General features: G+C 40.1%; 1 protein-coding gene across 5 annotated transcripts in view; it reads left to right on the top strand.

Annotated features, from left to right (window-relative positions):
- The first annotated feature begins 714 nt into the window (after nucleotides 1-714).
- The window catches only part of setd1b.S (SET domain containing 1B S homeolog), a 39,088-nt gene continuing 22,658 nt past the window's right edge, over nucleotides 715-17,144 (top strand). Inside the window, exons 1-11 of one of the 5 annotated variants that reach the window (XM_018237894.2) lie at nucleotides 715-853; nucleotides 1,594-1,748; nucleotides 1,957-2,055; nucleotides 2,348-2,618; nucleotides 5,750-5,862; nucleotides 7,818-8,942; nucleotides 12,260-12,985; nucleotides 13,829-14,002; nucleotides 14,367-14,454; nucleotides 16,173-16,387; nucleotides 16,764-16,845. In XM_018237894.2, coding sequence (XP_018093383.1) covers nucleotides 1,599-1,748; nucleotides 1,957-2,055; nucleotides 2,348-2,618; nucleotides 5,750-5,862; nucleotides 7,818-8,942; nucleotides 12,260-12,985; nucleotides 13,829-14,002; nucleotides 14,367-14,454; nucleotides 16,173-16,387; nucleotides 16,764-16,845 — 3,043 coding nt within the window. In that variant the 5' untranslated portion in view covers nucleotides 715-853; nucleotides 1,594-1,598. 5 annotated transcript variants of the gene reach the window in all.

Here is a 17,144-nt window from a genome sequence, read left to right as displayed (position 1 = left end):
TAACACACAGCCATTTCATTCCATGGCAGATAATGGCTGCCTGCTCAGTTAGTCTCTCCTTGTGACTCTGATGAAGGATGTTTCGCAGTGCACAATAATAACTCAAAGGCGGATGCAAGCTGCGCGCTGATTGGCTGCGACTTTCGGGAGAGCCGTTCAGCCAGCGAGTGACGTCATCGCGGCCCAGACCCAAGAAAGGGGGACACCCCCACACACACAGTAGACACAACGCGCAAATTAATCCATAACCAAAAGGTAAATGACGAGCAAATGGGATAATAATTGCCGTCCACATTTGAAGAATGCACAAATACAAAACAGAGCTCACAATGTGTTAAAAAAAAAGGTCATTACCTTTTAAAAGCGTCAAATAATTGAATGCGCAAAAAACGAAGGTAATCCCTGCCCCCAACAGTCGCAGCAATGACTTCTAGTATACATAATAGTGGGTATATTTAGAGACCCTAGTCTTCGCTGAACTGAATCAAAATGGAAGAAAATCTTGCACAGAGTTAATTCAAGGCTATGGAGCTAGGAGAAAAGAAGAGAAACATCGCCCAGAAGCCGTGACATAAACACTAGGGAGCCGTGGGACTTTCATTGCTCCTACAGCGTCAAAACAGACCAAATTAATCTTGTCCGGCGACTGTTTAAGGGCGCCATGTAAACCCAGCACTGCAGATTCCACACAAACGTCCCCCCTCCCCCCCGCATCGTCTCATAAAGAACGAGGGAATCCCGAACCCCCAAAAATAAAGCCGGATCCTCCGGAAATAAAGCGAGGGAATCCTGATATCGCAGCTACACAGCGAAGAGAATTGCTAATATACGGATGAACGTAAATGCTACACAGGTACAGCGATACCGGCACAACGTACTTCCAGCCGCAAATTAACCCATTCGTTCCAATGACTTGTCCCGACGGGAAACATAAAACACTGTACAGAGTTTAAATAAATGAATTCATTTGGTTATTACCATGAATGCACACCGCCACGTATAAAACAATAGCCATTAAAATTGCCTTTAGATTTGAATTTAGCAGCGCCACTTGCTGTGACGAATGTGCTAGGCGGAAGAGGAAGACTAGTTCCCGGGGCTTCTGGCTGGCTGGGGAGAGAGAGGAGGGAGGCGGAGGACGCGGTGCATTGTGGGTTGCCCCAGAGCGAGCAGAAGCACAGCTCACACACAATATGTGTTGGCTCGCCAAAAAGGAGCAGCCAGGGTCCCTTCCACAGCATGTCATGTAACCGGGGAAGGGGCCTGTGAAGCGGCTTAGCCTTTCCTGCGGGGCACGGAGATAGCCCTGGGCGCAGGAGAGCTGAGGTTGGGGGAGTGGGGAAGGCGGGCAGGCATGTCTTTCAAGGAGGCCAAGCCTGGGGAGAGAGGCAAGAACCCAGAAGACCATGGCAGAAAGCAGGCTGCAAGTGAGCATGGATCTTGTCTGTGATATCGTGCGGTGGCGGGCAGACGTGGAGGCTGAGGGGATATAGAGATCAGGCTGGGGCTGTAGCTTACTATTGTGTGTAGAGCTTTAGCTGCTGGACTGCCCGGCTCCACTATTCATTTCTTCTTCTTGTTTGTGCCTTGCAGGCTGGATGAACGGCATGGAGGCGGCCAACCAGCCCAGCACTTCGGCCGAGAAGAAGAGTCACCACTGGCGGAGTTACAAGTTGATCATTGACCCGGCTCTGCGGAAGGGGCAACAAAAACTCTATCGTTACGATGGTCTCAGCTTCAGCATGCCTGTATGTGCTCCTAACTATAGGGTCCCGTGTGGCTCATTTCTAATGTTCACTATTTAATGCTCTAATAATGTGTTGCGACTTGACAAGCAGCATCATCATCACCCCGTGTAGTGAGCCCCTGTCAGAGCGAGCAGCTTCCCTCTAGCGGCTTTTCTATCTGTGTGAGTGGGGGGCATGTGTGTTTATTAACCGCCTTGTTTATTCGCAGAACTCCGGGGCCCCCCCAGTGGATAGCGTTAGAGATCCCCGGATCGGACGTATATGGACCAAAACGAAAGAGCTGGATTTGCCTGTCCCCAAACTCAAGGTAATATTGCTCAGTGTATGAATGAAGTTCCCTCGGCGGATGCTGATTGGCAGACTGGCTGTGCTATAAGTATAGGGGTATGTGTGTTGTCAGCAGCAGCAGAGAGAGCATTTAGTCGCACGTCTGTCACAGATGCGCAACATGTGGCTTCTTGCGATACAATCAGTGAAAGTCTGTCCTGGAATTGCTGAAGGACATCAAAAAGCTGGAGAAGAACCTTATGCGTTTTGGGGACGTGTATTGATCTATCGCCCCATGTTCGTCCCTTTAACTCCCCCCCATGTCATTGCAGATCGATGAGTTTTATGTAGGACCAGTGCCCCCCAAGCAAGTGACGTTCGCTAAACTCAACGATAACATCCGCGAAAACTTCCTGGGGGACATGTGCAAGAAATACGGCGAGGTGGAAGAGGTGGAGATCCTGTACAACCCTAAAAACAAGAAACACCTGGGCATTGCCAAAGTCATATTCGCCACCGTGAAAGGCGCCAAGGACGCCGTGAAACATTTGCACAACACCTCGGTCATGGGCAACATCATTCACGCGGAGCTGGACACGAAAGGTGCGTACTTTACAGCCCCCCGGTTCCGCTCGTTTTGCAGTAAAAGCCACCGGGCTCTTGTGCAGCGCACAGTCCCTGAGTACCAACGAGTCACGTGTGGAGAGAGTGTTGGCCGTTGCTAGGAGACTGTACTTCTGGCCGGTCTATCACTAAACTTTGTTACTCCTGTCAGTTTCCTGCTACTTTGTAGCACTTTCTCTCATCCATTCTGACAGACTGACATGACAGCCTTGCTGATTGTTTATCATTCTTTTTAGTAGTGTACAGTGTAGTGCAGGGATGTTTATAACAGTGTGCCATTGGTTCAAGTGCAGCACTCAGGAGAGCAGCGTTGCCTGTTGTGGCTTAAAGATGAAAAAACACAGTCAAAGAAAATGTAATTTTCCCCTAAACTTTAAATCAAAACATATACATGATTGTAAAGTTCTCAGTAAATGTCATAGCTATTGAAAGAAGCTCCTGTCCTTTTCTGCACTACAGGAAATGTGTAATTTCTGCTGCATTGAAAAGCTACGTAAATGGCAGTTTCTTTCATTAGACAAAATTATATTTTTGTGTTTACCTCACATTTAAAGGGGTGGTTCCCCTTTAAGTTAACTTTTAGTATATTTTCAACTGGTCTTCTTTTTTTAAAGTTTTTGAATTATTTGCCTCCTTCTTTTGTTTTTCTCCAGCTTTCAAATGGGGGTCTCTGACCCCATCTAACAACAAATGCTCTTTATGGATACACATGTATTGTAATTGCTACCTTTTATTTCTCATATTTCTATTCAGGCTTCTCCAATTCATATTCGTCTCATATTCAAATCAGTGCATAGTTGCTAGGGTAATTTATACCCTAGCAACCAGATTGCTTAAAATGGAGACTGGAGAGCTGCTGAATAAAGCTCTAAATAACTGAAAGAAAAACACAAATAATAAAAAAATGAAAACCAATTGCAATTTGTCTCAGCAAATCACTCTCTACATCATACTTAAATAATTTAAAGCTGAACAAACACTTTTACCATTGACATGCACGCCCACAAACACGCCCACAAACACGCACACAAACACTCTCTCATTTGTGCTCTAGAATATGCCTGGTGTAGGTGAACTTGTTTTGTACTGTCATGTGCATTTCTTATGCAATGTATGTCCAAACAACTAGACTAAGTGAGGAATGAATGAATGAATGATTTGTACATATACTGCCAGCTATGTCGATTTAATTGTATGCTAGAAGCACAAAACAGCAACTTCTACAAAATCTTACAAATTGTACAGATAATTTCAAATTATCGCTGACTAAGCCTAATATTGAGTGTTAAAATAATTTACGTGTTGATGTGTCCTGTTATAGGTAAATAACTGTCAGGTGTGAATCGCATGTAATATAAATACTTTTTTAGTTTTACATGTAAGTACTGCAATCTCACAAGCAGGTGATGGTGGTGAGTTCTAATCTCACATATTGATAAATCTGCCCCTAAATAAATGCAATAGGACTGACTGCCACCAATATGGATTCATGCAGTATAGTTACCATGAATTGTACTGTTTAATTATCATAGAGGAAAAAATAAAGCATTTTAAAATATTAATTATTTGCTTAGACTGCTCTTTGTGGGAGATGGCCAGTGTCGGACTGGCCCGGCGGGACACCGGGAAAAAACCCGGTGGGCCCCGAACCTCGTGGGCCCCCGCCGGGCCAGACCCCCGTACATATAGAAATTTTCGGGAAAAAAAAGTTTTCGCCGATGCGCATCACCGCTCGCGCATGCGCACAAGAAGCGCCGCTCGCGCATGCGCAAGAGAAGTGCCGATCGCGCATGCGCATGGCAGCGTTCCAGCGGCCGAATTCGGTGCGGCGCAGTAGGGGGCGGGGGGCCCTGGACCAGCAGTCCCGGTGGGCCCCGGGCCCCCCAGTCCGACCCTGGAGATGGCCTTCCCATAATTTGGAGCTTTCTGGATAGATATATATATATATATATATATATATATATATATATATATATATATATATATATATATATATATATATATATACACACACACACATTCATAAGATGTTGATACTCAGCAATACTTACAGAAATATCAGGAGCTGCAAGAAAAATTTCAGATTCCACTCTGATTTGCTGTTAGGCAGAGCTCTTATTAGTCCATCTGCTGCATTTGAGCCCCCTAGAGGTGATTGTGCCACAATGTAAAAACCTTTTTTGTATGGTTGTTGTTCCATTGATGGTACAGCAGAGAATAAGATGTAATAAAGCAAAACAAAAGGTTGCAAACACTTTTTTTTTTCATTTTAAAATATGTGCTTTTGTGTCATATGCTGATTTGGTCTTTGTTTTTCTTGGTATTTATGTGATTTGTGTGAATATCTAATCCTAAACTGTAGACTTGGAGTACTCTGTAAAATGTCTGATTTACTATCAGATGTGAATGATCAAAACTGTAAATCTGGCCCTACCATACCTAGATCTGTTCTAGGTTTGCCAATTTTGACCATAGTGCCTGACATTTTGGGCATGTATACTTGGTGATGGGTGAAGATTAAAGATCTGTCACATTTTAATATTAAATATGCCAAAGGGTGCTTGGAACATAAGCCAATGAAGAAGTTGAAAGGAGCTATAACTCCCCTTCACTTCTTGCAGTTCCTATCATTCAAGCTCTCAGCTTAAATTAATGTATGTATGGTCACTAATACAGTTTCTGTCCAACCATTGGGCCAATTGTTTTGAGTAGTACTTGTAGGACGTTTTTTTTATTTCAAACCCTCTTGGAGGACCAGCCTTTGGTCAGAGCCCCTCTTACCTCATAACAAGGTTACAGATATTTTATGGGTGTGCCAATCATTCAGCAACAATTGTAACAATATCTAGGACACCAAATATTACCTTAATTGACCCTTGAGCTTGGCTTTCAGTTATATCTAGGATAACAAATAAGCTTTCTCCCCAAATATTATTTGTGTTTTAAACGTCTCTCTCGACCGTTGTGACATTTTTATTTACAGCACATTCCATTTTGTAGTAGGTATTATAGCATTTATACAAATGGCTGTGTAAAAACCTGTGTAATATTAATCATCTAGCAGTCAATTAGTCTGGATACTGATGCTATATTCTACCTTTTTCATATAGGTGAAACGCGTATGCGATTCTATGAACTTTTGGTTAATGGTTATTATACTCCTCAGACTCTTCCAGTTGGAAGTGATCTGGATGCCTCTCCTACTGTGAATGAAACCCCACAGGTAGGTGTGAAGTCCCATAGTATGTGTTGTTTTGTTCTTTTTTTAATGTTTTTTTTTTAATCAAGTTCAGTGAATAGGCCTTGTACCAAATATACCTTTGCCTGAAAACTAAAAGGCTTTTCTTATTTCTTATCAGAAAAATTAAAACTACTCCATGTTTTGTGCTTGCAAGGCAGATAATTGGATTACTAGAGCACCGTCACAAACAGAACAAACACAGTCACTGCAGGTTCCTTCTTCAAGAAATATAAACATAGATTTTTTTTCTTTGCAGTTGAAAGTACCTATATATCCTCATGTCTTTTGACTCTGCAGGGCAACATATCTCATTTGTATGGCAGTTATCCATTTAGCCCAGGAATATCATGAGGCATTTTGGGCTGATGATTTCTGTTTGCATTAGTTAGTGCTTTTCTACTGAGAGCATCTTTGTTATGCTGTAGGTAAGCCTGTTTTAGACTTAACAAAGGTGAAAGAACTACAATTCTGCTTTGTATTTTTAAATGCCTCAGGCGATATGAATCGGATAGTGAAGTCACTTCAATATCAGGCAGCTGCATGGCAAGGTTAAACCTTTATAGCTACAAGTACATCTAAGGCTGTCCCAAGCAGGTCCTGCATGGGCAGCAATAATAGTGCTTACTGACTGTATGATCCTGGCTACAGGAAGTGAGGACATTTAAAGGTGGCCATACATGGGCCAATAAAAGCTGCCGACAGACCCCCGACGGGCTTCCCCGATTGAGATCTGGCCGAAAGTCGGCCAGATCTTGATCGAATGGTACTAAAAATCCCGTCGGATCGTGTCCGCATCTGTTTGTTGATGCGATCCCGTGATCCGACTGCCTGTTACCATTTGTTAGGATCCGATCGTTGGGCCCTAGGGCCCACGATCGGATCAGCCCGATATTGCCCACCTCAAGGTGGGCATATCGGGGAGAGATCCGCTCGTTTGGCGACATCGCCAAACGAGTGGATCTCTCAGTGCATGGTCACCTTTACACTGTTGTCTACAATCCTTCATTCTTTTAGGGATGCTATTGATCTATGCCTAGAAATTGATCCTAGGTATGTTAAAAAGAATGGTCCTTGGACATTACTGCTAAATTAGGGAATTCATTGCAGTGTCAAAAAATAAACTTAAATTTAAACAGTTAGCAATGGCATGGGTATGTGTAAGCATTCCTACACATTGCCTATGAAAGTAACCAAATGAAAAACCACTTGAGGGCAAATGACAATAAAGAACAATGTTAAAAATATTCTTTCTATTTAAAAAGCAGGCAGTACAAAAGAAACAACTTTTCACTAATTACAGACAAATTAATGTTTCTAAATATGGTGAAGACGATAGGAATACTGTGAATGTGACTTGTACTGGTTCTGTATTTTATAATATCTGCTGTGGCATTCCAATAACAATGGTTAGTGGAGTAGTTCCAGCACATGTGCTTTTGGTCTTCAAGGGTGGTGGCAGACGTGCAGATTCGTGGGAGATTAGTCGCCCATCGACCAATCTCTTCTTCGTGCAATTAATCTCCCCAAAAAGCCTTCCTGCCGGTAAGAATGTGAATCGCCGGCGGGCAGGTATTCAGATCACTTCGTTTTCCGCAGTCGCCCGACGTTGCCTTACGAGGAAACTTCGGGCGATTCTAAGAAAAAAAATTCTGTTTACATAGTTAGTTGTTAGGTCAACCAGATCTGGTGAAGGCGCAATGTCTTTCATTTTACAAATGCCTGATGATTACATTTCAGTTGCTAATGTCTATAAAATCATTTTGTATCTCAAAGATAAAGCTTTGCATTTGAGTAATTCCTGCTATGAGGTTTTTTTTCAGACTTTGCAGACACTTGCAAATCAAAACACAACCTGGGGAAGCTGACACATATCAAAATGTCAGTGATACTGAATATGTGCAGTTTGTAAATTCTTTTTAAAATTTATCTTATTACAGGTTGTTGAGCCAGTGAAACGTACAAAAGAGACTGCCGTTGGTGCATCAGTTACCCCAAATAGCAGTACTCCTTTTTCCCATGATACAGCCTATTCAAGCTCTCGGCAAGGTACGCCTAATTCTTACAGCCAGTTTACACCACAGTCGCAAGGGACTCCTCATACTCCCCGCTTGGGTACCCCTTTCTCACAGGATTCCAGTTATTCCAGTCGTCAAACGACACCAGCTTTTCATTATGGACAGGACTCTAGTTTTAAACCAAGGAGACATGAAAATAAGTTTACAGACGCTTATAATAGAAGGCCAGGCCACCACTATGTGCACAGTTCTGGGTCCTACCGGGGGCCTGAAAACACATTTAATGTGACCAGACCCCAAGCAGAAACCGTGCAGTTTCCCCGAACTCCACCCTTGAGTCATTCTAGTGGGAATAATAAATCCGCATTTTCACCTTATCAAGGAAGTACTGTTTTTCCTCAAACGGATGACAACCAGTATCCGCAGACATCAAGGGATATGGAGTACAGAAGGACAGGACCTCCGACTTCAGATTCATATTCTGATGGCAGTTTAGAACTGAAACTAGTAAAAGAGAAACCAGAGGAACCTCCACCTCCAGAGCCTGACTCTACCACAGAGCAAAAAGCATCATTTGCGCAGACCCCAGAGAGGTGTGCGACACCTGGAACTCCAACTCTGGAGGCTGAAATGCAGCATGACAGTTTGGACACACGGATTGCAATGCTATTAAAAGAGCAAAGAACCCAGCTGCATTTAATTTCTAGTGATCAAAATTCAGACAGTGAAATAAGGATGGAGGGAAGTCCAATATCATCCTCTTCCTCGCAGCTTTCCCCTATACCTCCTTATAGTTCAAGCTCCCATTACCAGGATGTTACCCCTTCATCCCGACCCTCAAGCACGGGATTAGAGGATATTAGCCCAACCCCTTTGCCAGATTCTGATGACGATGAGCCGATTCCTGGCACTGCCTCCCTTTGCCAGAACTCAAGGTCAGCATCTCCCATAGACCAGATTAATCAGCCTGTGAGAAAAATGGAGACTCTGGATAACAAGGAACTTGTAGTGGGTGATGAAACCCCAACATCTGAGAAAATGGATGAGGTAAGTTGAACAAATGGATGCCATAGGTTTATAACCCAAGTAATCAGGGGGCAGTTTTAAAATGAAAATGGACAAATAACATAGTACCGGTAAAAAACAAATAGGCCATTACACGAAATGGAGGCCTTACAGTGCAGTGAACAGTGACTCACTATCAACAAGGCAATATTTTCAGCTTCATGATAGAAAGAGCCAGAATAGGAAGGATAATAATTAGAAAAAAAACTTAAGCATGAAGACATACATTATAAGATCCACTCATTTTACCATGTTGTCGGATGAGCAGATCTATACCTGATTTGGCAAATAAAATGTTCTGAGGGCCCCATTCACAATATGAGCTAAACGATAAGTTGTTGTCAAGAGTAGCCCATTCAGCAGCTTTTATCGGCCTGTGTATGGCTACCTTTAATTAGAACAGGTCCATTTATAACGCGGCTTTCCAGATTTTAATGCCTATTTAAAGTATATGAAAAGCAAAATAAGACCTATTTCCTTTAATAAATGCTAGCGTAAATGTCATTTGGTGACTTCTTTATCTTCAGCTGCCAAAGAGATTACTGTAGTGAGCAAGCAGGAGAAGTGCTCATGGAACTTTTGTGCCCCCTTTGACACATGAGTATAAGGAAAGAATCCTCTTGGCAGAACACAGACTGCTCTCTGTCGGCTTGCACCCACATTGCACATTTGTGGGGTCATCAGCTTTCTAAGCAATAAAAACCTTTTGCGCTTTCTGGTTCAACAGTGACACCCCCCCTCAGATTCCATAACTGAACTCTTTCCTATGAGAGGCAAGTTCTAGTATGGAAGTGCCCTAAAAAGTACTATTTGTAGGTTTCCCAGATAAACTTTGTTAAATGTGCTTCTGCAGGCACACATTTTGCCATTTTTTTTTATTAACTTGAAGTCAATAATCTGGAGTTTTCATTATGCATTTAGAACTAATGTCCGTTAAGGGCACATTAGGAAAAACAATCTGCAGTTAGTGGAAAACATTAAGTACTTTCACTTACTGTTATGCATATAAACATATATTGATGACTGGCTCTGAATGAGGTTCATGTTTTAAACTGATAAAAACCACTCAAGCTAGTTATTTTTACTGAATAATAAAAAACTGTGTGCAAATACAGTAATTATGTATATTATAACTGACCCTTGAATCTCAAACTGTAGCCGGATGTTCTGTGCAGGGATAGGGAATCTTCAGGGAGTACAACTTTAGGAGCAGCCGATCAGCTGATGTAGACGTGGAGGCTTATTTATTGAAAGTCTGATTTTAGTGGTTTTAGAGGTTTTTGAAACCACAACTAAACTCTCAAACTCCGAAACCAGTCTTGTTAATGAGTGTATTTAAATTTACAATTATAAAGAGTACGAACAAAAATAAAACACTGAAAGATCTGAAAAAAAAATGAATTTTAAAACCTCTAAAAATACTTTGGGTCTGACTTTTCAAACAATCTAACCTGAGTTGAGCCTTATCCAGGTTCTGAATGAGTTTTTATTAGCTTACTGTGAAACATTGTTTCAGGGGTCAAAGCTAGGAGTACAGAATATGTAAACACATAAAATACTGCTTTTAATAGTAATTGTTTTTTCAATACTTTTAAAACCATTGAAGATTTGTAGGGCTGTCCTCTCGAAGGATCCACTGTTGAATAAGGCATCAGAGAGTTTATTGTATCACCCACATATATTTATATGTAGTTATCATATCCCCCATTAAAGAACAATTCACATGTTAAGTACAATCACTAACCTTGGACCCTGCGCAGGTGCTCCTCTTTGCTTTGCATCTTTGTTTCATATTTATATTAAATCAAAATCTTCTGCAGTGCTTTGTGTGTGTATACATATATAAGGGGTTGTTCACCTTCCAAATGCTTTTTTCAGTTCAGTTGTTTTCAGATTGTTTACCATAAACAAATACTTTTTCCAGTTCCTTTCCTTCATTTATTTATTTATTTATTTATTTATTATCATTTTCACAAAATTGAAGTTTAAAGTATAATTTTCGTGTCTCTGGGGTTTCAGTTGGGCAGCTCAGTGATCCAGAAGCAGATTCTGAACTGTTTAAATTTTCTACATTTAGTTGATACAATTAGTTGATACATTTCTCAGTATTATCTGTGGAATGTTAGTAACTATTGTATCAATTCTAATGGCTGCCGTTAAACTTTCGGCACACCCCCCAGCTGCTTTAGAAGGTGAAAAATAAAACTTTACACTTCAATATTAAAAAAACGTTCACAAATAGAAAATAGAAAGTAATTGGAAAAAGTCTTTATTTCCGTAACCTGAAAAACATGTTTGAAGGTAAAGAACCCCTTTAATATATGTGTGAAATATGTTTGCGGGCAGGTTGAGACTGAACTTTAGCCTGCGTCCACCTTCTAATGCACCACTTCTGCCTCCGTGCTGCCTTTTTATATACTTGCTCCTGTGTGTCCCCTATCCCTTTTATGATGTCACAGTGGGGTTGGTGTGAATATATTAATAGGGGACCACACCGGGCTAGGGTCAGGTGTGGGTATATATAGGGGAGTGCACCGGGTTAGGGTTGGGTGCAGGTCGTCTTTTTGTCTACCCGCACATCACTAGTAGGCTTATCCTGAGGCTTATCCTGAGGCTCATTCTCTTTAGGGGAGTCTGGTTATTCCTGCACAGTCTGATAGGGGATAGTGTGTTATTGATCATTTAACAGTTTCCAAACTTTAGGGACCCTAGATTTGCAATAACCCCTGCATTTCTGTTGCTGTATTACTAGGATATAACTGTGACATCACTCATAATACAAAAATGAATTAAAATAAATAATTAAGAAATTCATATTGAGCATATAGGCATATAAACTCATTTTGTGTCTTGACTGAAATGGAAAGACTTGCAAATCTGATTATACTGTCTGTAGTGATTTAATCTCCACAAAAGTAACAAACCTCCAAAACTTATATTGGTGTACAAATTTGCATTAAGCAAATTTCATGCAACATTTTGTGTTCACTAGGACAAACCTTTCAGAATCCAGTATCACAAGGATTTCACTGATCGCATTGCATTATGCAAAAACATTGCTATGATCATGCCATACGTAAAATAAAGGCATGTTTAAGATATGTCAAGAGGGTGCTGCAATCCTTGAATGATTTAAACTTCATGCAAAAAATGACCTGTGTGGGAGCTACAGTTTTGTTTAGGGTGAATAATGATTTTAACCTTTAAAGATGTGTATTTCCCTTTCCTGGGGATTGTTTTCAATAACCAGATATAATTGATGACACTAACAAAATCCTTCTATCTTTATATTTAAATAGGGTCATCCTTCCTCTGGAGAGGACATGGAGATCTCCGATGATGAAGTTACCCCTTCTCCAATCACTAGTGCAGAGTGTGCCATAACTAGTTCATCTGTCATTCCTATACTACCACCAGGGTTTCCCCCTCTGCCGCCACCACCTCCCCCACAGTCTGGATTTCCTATGCCGCCTCCTTTACCTCCTCCACCACCTCCTACCCATCCTTCAGTAACAGTACCCCCACCCCCATTGCCTGCACCACCTGGGGTGCCTCCACATCACATATTGCATCATCCACCTCCATATCATCATTTCCCTGTGATGCAAGGGGAAATGATGAATGTTCTTGGGAACCATTGGGGTGGGATGACAATGTCCTTCCAAATGCAAACTCAAATGCTCAGCCGCATGATGCAAGGGCAGGGTTCTTACCCCTACCACCATTTCATGGGAGGCTCCATGCAGTTTGGTAACCAGCTACCTTATCGCCCCTTTGCTTTATCTGCACACCTTTCCAGAGGACAGCCTTGGCCACCCTTACCAAAATTTGATCCATCTGTACCACCACCAGGCTATGAGCCTAAAAAGGAGGACCCTCACAAAGCAACAGTGGATGGAGTCTTGCAAGTCATAGTCAAGGAGCTGAAAGCTATAATGAAAAGAGATTTGAACCGCAAGATGGTTGAGGTGGTGGCTTTTAGGGCATTTGATGAATGGTGGGATAAAAAGGAACGTTTGGCAAAGGTAAATATTGCCCTCTTACATCTTCTACCTTCAGCCACCATTTCATGGTCTGGGTGCTGCCTCTGTGATCACGTGAATAGAAATAATCCAGCTCTAACTGTAATAGGTTTGGAAAGAAAAGACATAACTTTGTCTATTAAATGGCTCATAGGACCTAACATTTATGGTTTGTTTGTGTGCTCCATGAATCCTACGATCCCAGGGGGCGACCCTTGGTTCTTAAAATGGTCGTTTTAGGATTTACCAATAGCACATACTACTATAAAAGTATATTATTGTGAAAATGGTTTATTTACATGAAGCAGGGTTTCACAGCTTTTTTTATGCAATATATATTTATAGAGACAAACCTTGTCCAGGGGTATAGTTTTCTTTTAAGAAAAAGGTGTCACATTGTGAGCACAAAACACTATTTACCTGAATTTTCCATTTGTTATATGAAATAGAGCTGATATTTTTCTTAGCTTGCTAGGGTTAAGCATGAGAAGAATTGGCTTTGCTTGTATTAAATAATAAACAGTACTGCAGCCTTTGAAATCTATGGACAGTACTTCAAATGAAGCAAGAAGGTACCTTTAACTTGCATTTTTCAAAGAAGTAAATTATGTGTACACAATCCTTTGCACAATATATCACTGTTTTTCTTGTCTGTTTAATGGGATATAAATGAAAAGACAGCGGGAAGTGATCAGTGTGTTCACCTGCAAAATTAGTCTGCATCATAGTAACTGGTGATAATGAGGCTGCAGTCTAATTAACTAACATTACAGTTACCACTAGTATGAGTAATTGGGACAATACATTGTATTTAAACTTGCTTTTTCCATTTTTTTTTTTAAACAGCAGTCTTTAACACCTGTAAAATCTGGAGAGAGCAAAGATGAAGATAAACAAAAGACTAAGGAGCATATAACCTCTAGCCTCCTAGAAAGCTGGAATAAAGGGGAAGGATTAGGTTTTGAGGGCATTGGACTGGGCATTGGTCTACGTGGTGCAATCCGACTTCCCTCTTTTAAGGTTAGTGGACACATTCCAATTACATGCTTATTAACTCTTTTTATAAATGCGGAGGAATATCAAGTCTCTGCAAAGCAAAAGACATTTAAAACTAATTGTCAACTAGTAAGTTTTTTGGAACTTGGTTCCTACATTGGTCCCTGAGATGAGGCCACAACTATGGGTTTGTTTAATATAGAAGGGAAAGGACTTATCATGGATTACAGGGCTTGTAAACAAGATCAGTTACAATATATGATCAAAACAACATGTTTAGAAACACAAGAAACACTTTTGGCAGGCCTACCCGTGTGTTATGAGCAGTTCAACACCTTGGTAGCTGTAGTAGGTAGCACTGTTCAGGCCATGTATTTATCTCTTATAGGTAAAGCGGAAAGAACCTCCTGATGCCGCACTGGCTGGAGATCAAAAGAGGATTCGCCCATCACATTCAGTAGATGATGAGGATGAAGGTGTGCACTCACTCATATTAACTAATGTAAAATGATATATCTAGCTAAAATACCCTTCTTCAAATGCTTTGTTCTTTTTACTTAAGGACCTGCAAAACCACAAGCATTTTTGCAGGCACTAGCTGTATGTATCTGTCTCATAGCCCTTAAATTCTATGTTTGTATTACTTTTACAGAAGGCTGTAAGAAGCAGTTCTTTGTGTCCAAATTCAGAAATTACATTATTTAGTCAACTTTACAGCATCTAGGAAGCCATTTTTTTTTATTTTACAGAATAGCCTCGTATCAAGTGTCCAAACTGCTTGTTCATTTTGTACAGCCTAAATAGAGCAATAGTTATTGTAAACCCACCTTGCAGTAAGTTTATAGCAAGGTAAACTGTCACATGAGAATCTTGTTGCAGCAGCTTCCTTCTCTGAGCCTACTGCGGTATACAAAACCTATGTAAAACATATTTATCAACATATGCAATCAAGTTTTTACCACAATTCATTTTTAAAAATCAAACATGAGATTAGTCAAATGAAAAAACTCCTATTCAAACTGAAAAAAAATTAGCAATCGGTATTCTAGTTTTTACATAATTAAGGTAACTCAAGATTTTTAGTTTTTTCATAAACAAATGCCCGCAGTATGATCGTTTTTTTTTTTTATATTTTTTTTTTGGTTTGGCTCAGTTTTTAGATGAGCACTTCTGTCAGGGAAGTGTTGTTATTGGAATGAAATACCCTTCTAAAGCCAAGCAAGCAGTTCAGCAGTCTTTGCTATAACTTTCTAAGTAAACAGCATTTTTAAGTAACATTTTTATTAAAGCATCAGTTACACCAAAAAATAAAATGCACTTTTACCATCTTCTAGTAAAAACGATGTGTTCACTTCAAAACACTTCTGCAGTTTATGTAATTAAACTTCTCTGTAGCCATGGGGACAGACTTTAAAAATTCAAATGGACTGTAAATAGCAGATAACATAAGAACAGAGAATACAGTGGTCTCCGTGTTTAATATGGGATTAGTTGACAGATGCCATAAGCAAAACATGTATGGGCGCATATCATCCTGTTTATTCAGTCAGAACAGTAGGAGATGAAGAGAAGCACTGGCTGACATAATACAGCAGCATCTTACATTTTCAGAAGTGGCCAGTATGCGTGGCTATCTTCCCAGCATACACATACCAAAATATTTTATTGGAGCATCTAGGGACAACTTTACACAGAAGATAAACAATTCAAGGCTCACTTAAAAAATGAATGAATTATGCAATTAAATCTTCATGAAAACATTGTGAAGGTTAATTCTGCTCAGTGTGTTGTGTTTGTATGGTTATTTGTGTTAATTATAAGGGTAGGAGCAATCATCATTCCTTTGATAAGAAAACTTTAATAACATGATATTGTCTGCATTAACTTTCTTTGATGGCTATGTGATTTGGACTTTACATATTCATTACATGATCGGGAAGGCTTTATGCAGTACTGAATACGGTCATCGATTTATAGGGGCTTCTCAATACCTGTGCAAAAACTCTTAAAACTGATCACTTGTTTTCATTGTCATCATTTATTAATATATCAGCAAGTTATGCGGTGATTTACATTTCTTTATAACAAACAGCGGTCTTACAATAATTTAACAAACAATGGTTGCTGAGTGAAAATAGAATCAAAGAACTCGTTTTCCTTTCAGATGTTATCTTATTTATTTTTGGTTTGGCAGAGTCTGAAAGAGATCGTGATATCTCGGGTACAGCATCTGATTTATCAAAGAAAGATGCGGATGCAGTAAACATCCGAAGAAGGCCAGCAAGACCCTTAGACAGTGAAGGGGAAGAAGAGGTTGAAAGCGAAGGAGATGATGGGGAGACGTCAGATAAAGAAGCCTTTGAGAAAGAGGACCAAGATGCTGGTTCTGTCTCTGCTTTGTCTAGTAAAGTATGTTAATTCAAAGTTAACACATCAATATTCTGGTTAACTTGCTTACCAGATAAAGGTCATTATGGGACAACACGTCCACATATAGAAAATGGCTAATACCCATTTAAAATTGACAACTATACCAATTTTAAATCTGAAATATTGTCAATATTAAAAATATTTTGTAACTGCCGAGGAATAATATTGAGGCAACCTTTTTGTTGCATGGATAAGTTGTTTTATATATCTCTTATATTTGTGAATACTGTCTTCGTTTATTTTAGCTGTATAATAGCAAGCACTTATAACAGGCATTGGTATCTAGTGAATATGGGCAGTTTCTTTACGTATTTACAGTAGCAAACATATTTCTTTTTTTTCCCCCCCTCTTCAGAAACGGCTGTATGGAGAAAAAGAGGACGAGGAGGATGAGACACAAAGCAGTGGTAAAGAAGAGGATCTTGTTTCAGAAGAAGGTAATTCTGTTGGATATTTCTCTTGGACATTGCTAGTTTATTCAGGACAATTGCCTTTCAAACTTCAGAGTTGCATGTATACAAACATGGTCTCATTTTTATTTATTAATGGGTGAAACATTGTGAGTGTCTGCTGCAACAGTGGGAATATACTTAAAGTTATACTGACACTAAAAAATTACTTTTTAAAATATGAATATACATTAAAAGTTACCTGTGGGTCACTTTGATCGTTTTTTTGCCGAGAGATTTGTTTATGTAAGTTATTGTTAGCTGAAGTTTCTGAACCTGACTGTCTC

Source organism: Xenopus laevis, chromosome 1S, assembly GCF_017654675.1.
Source record: "Xenopus laevis strain J_2021 chromosome 1S, Xenopus_laevis_v10.1, whole genome shotgun sequence".
NCBI classification, from domain to species: domain Eukaryota; kingdom Metazoa; phylum Chordata; class Amphibia; order Anura; family Pipidae; genus Xenopus; species Xenopus laevis.
The sequence above is the reverse complement of the archived record's forward strand: the minus strand, read 5'-3'. Positions and strand labels throughout refer to the sequence as shown.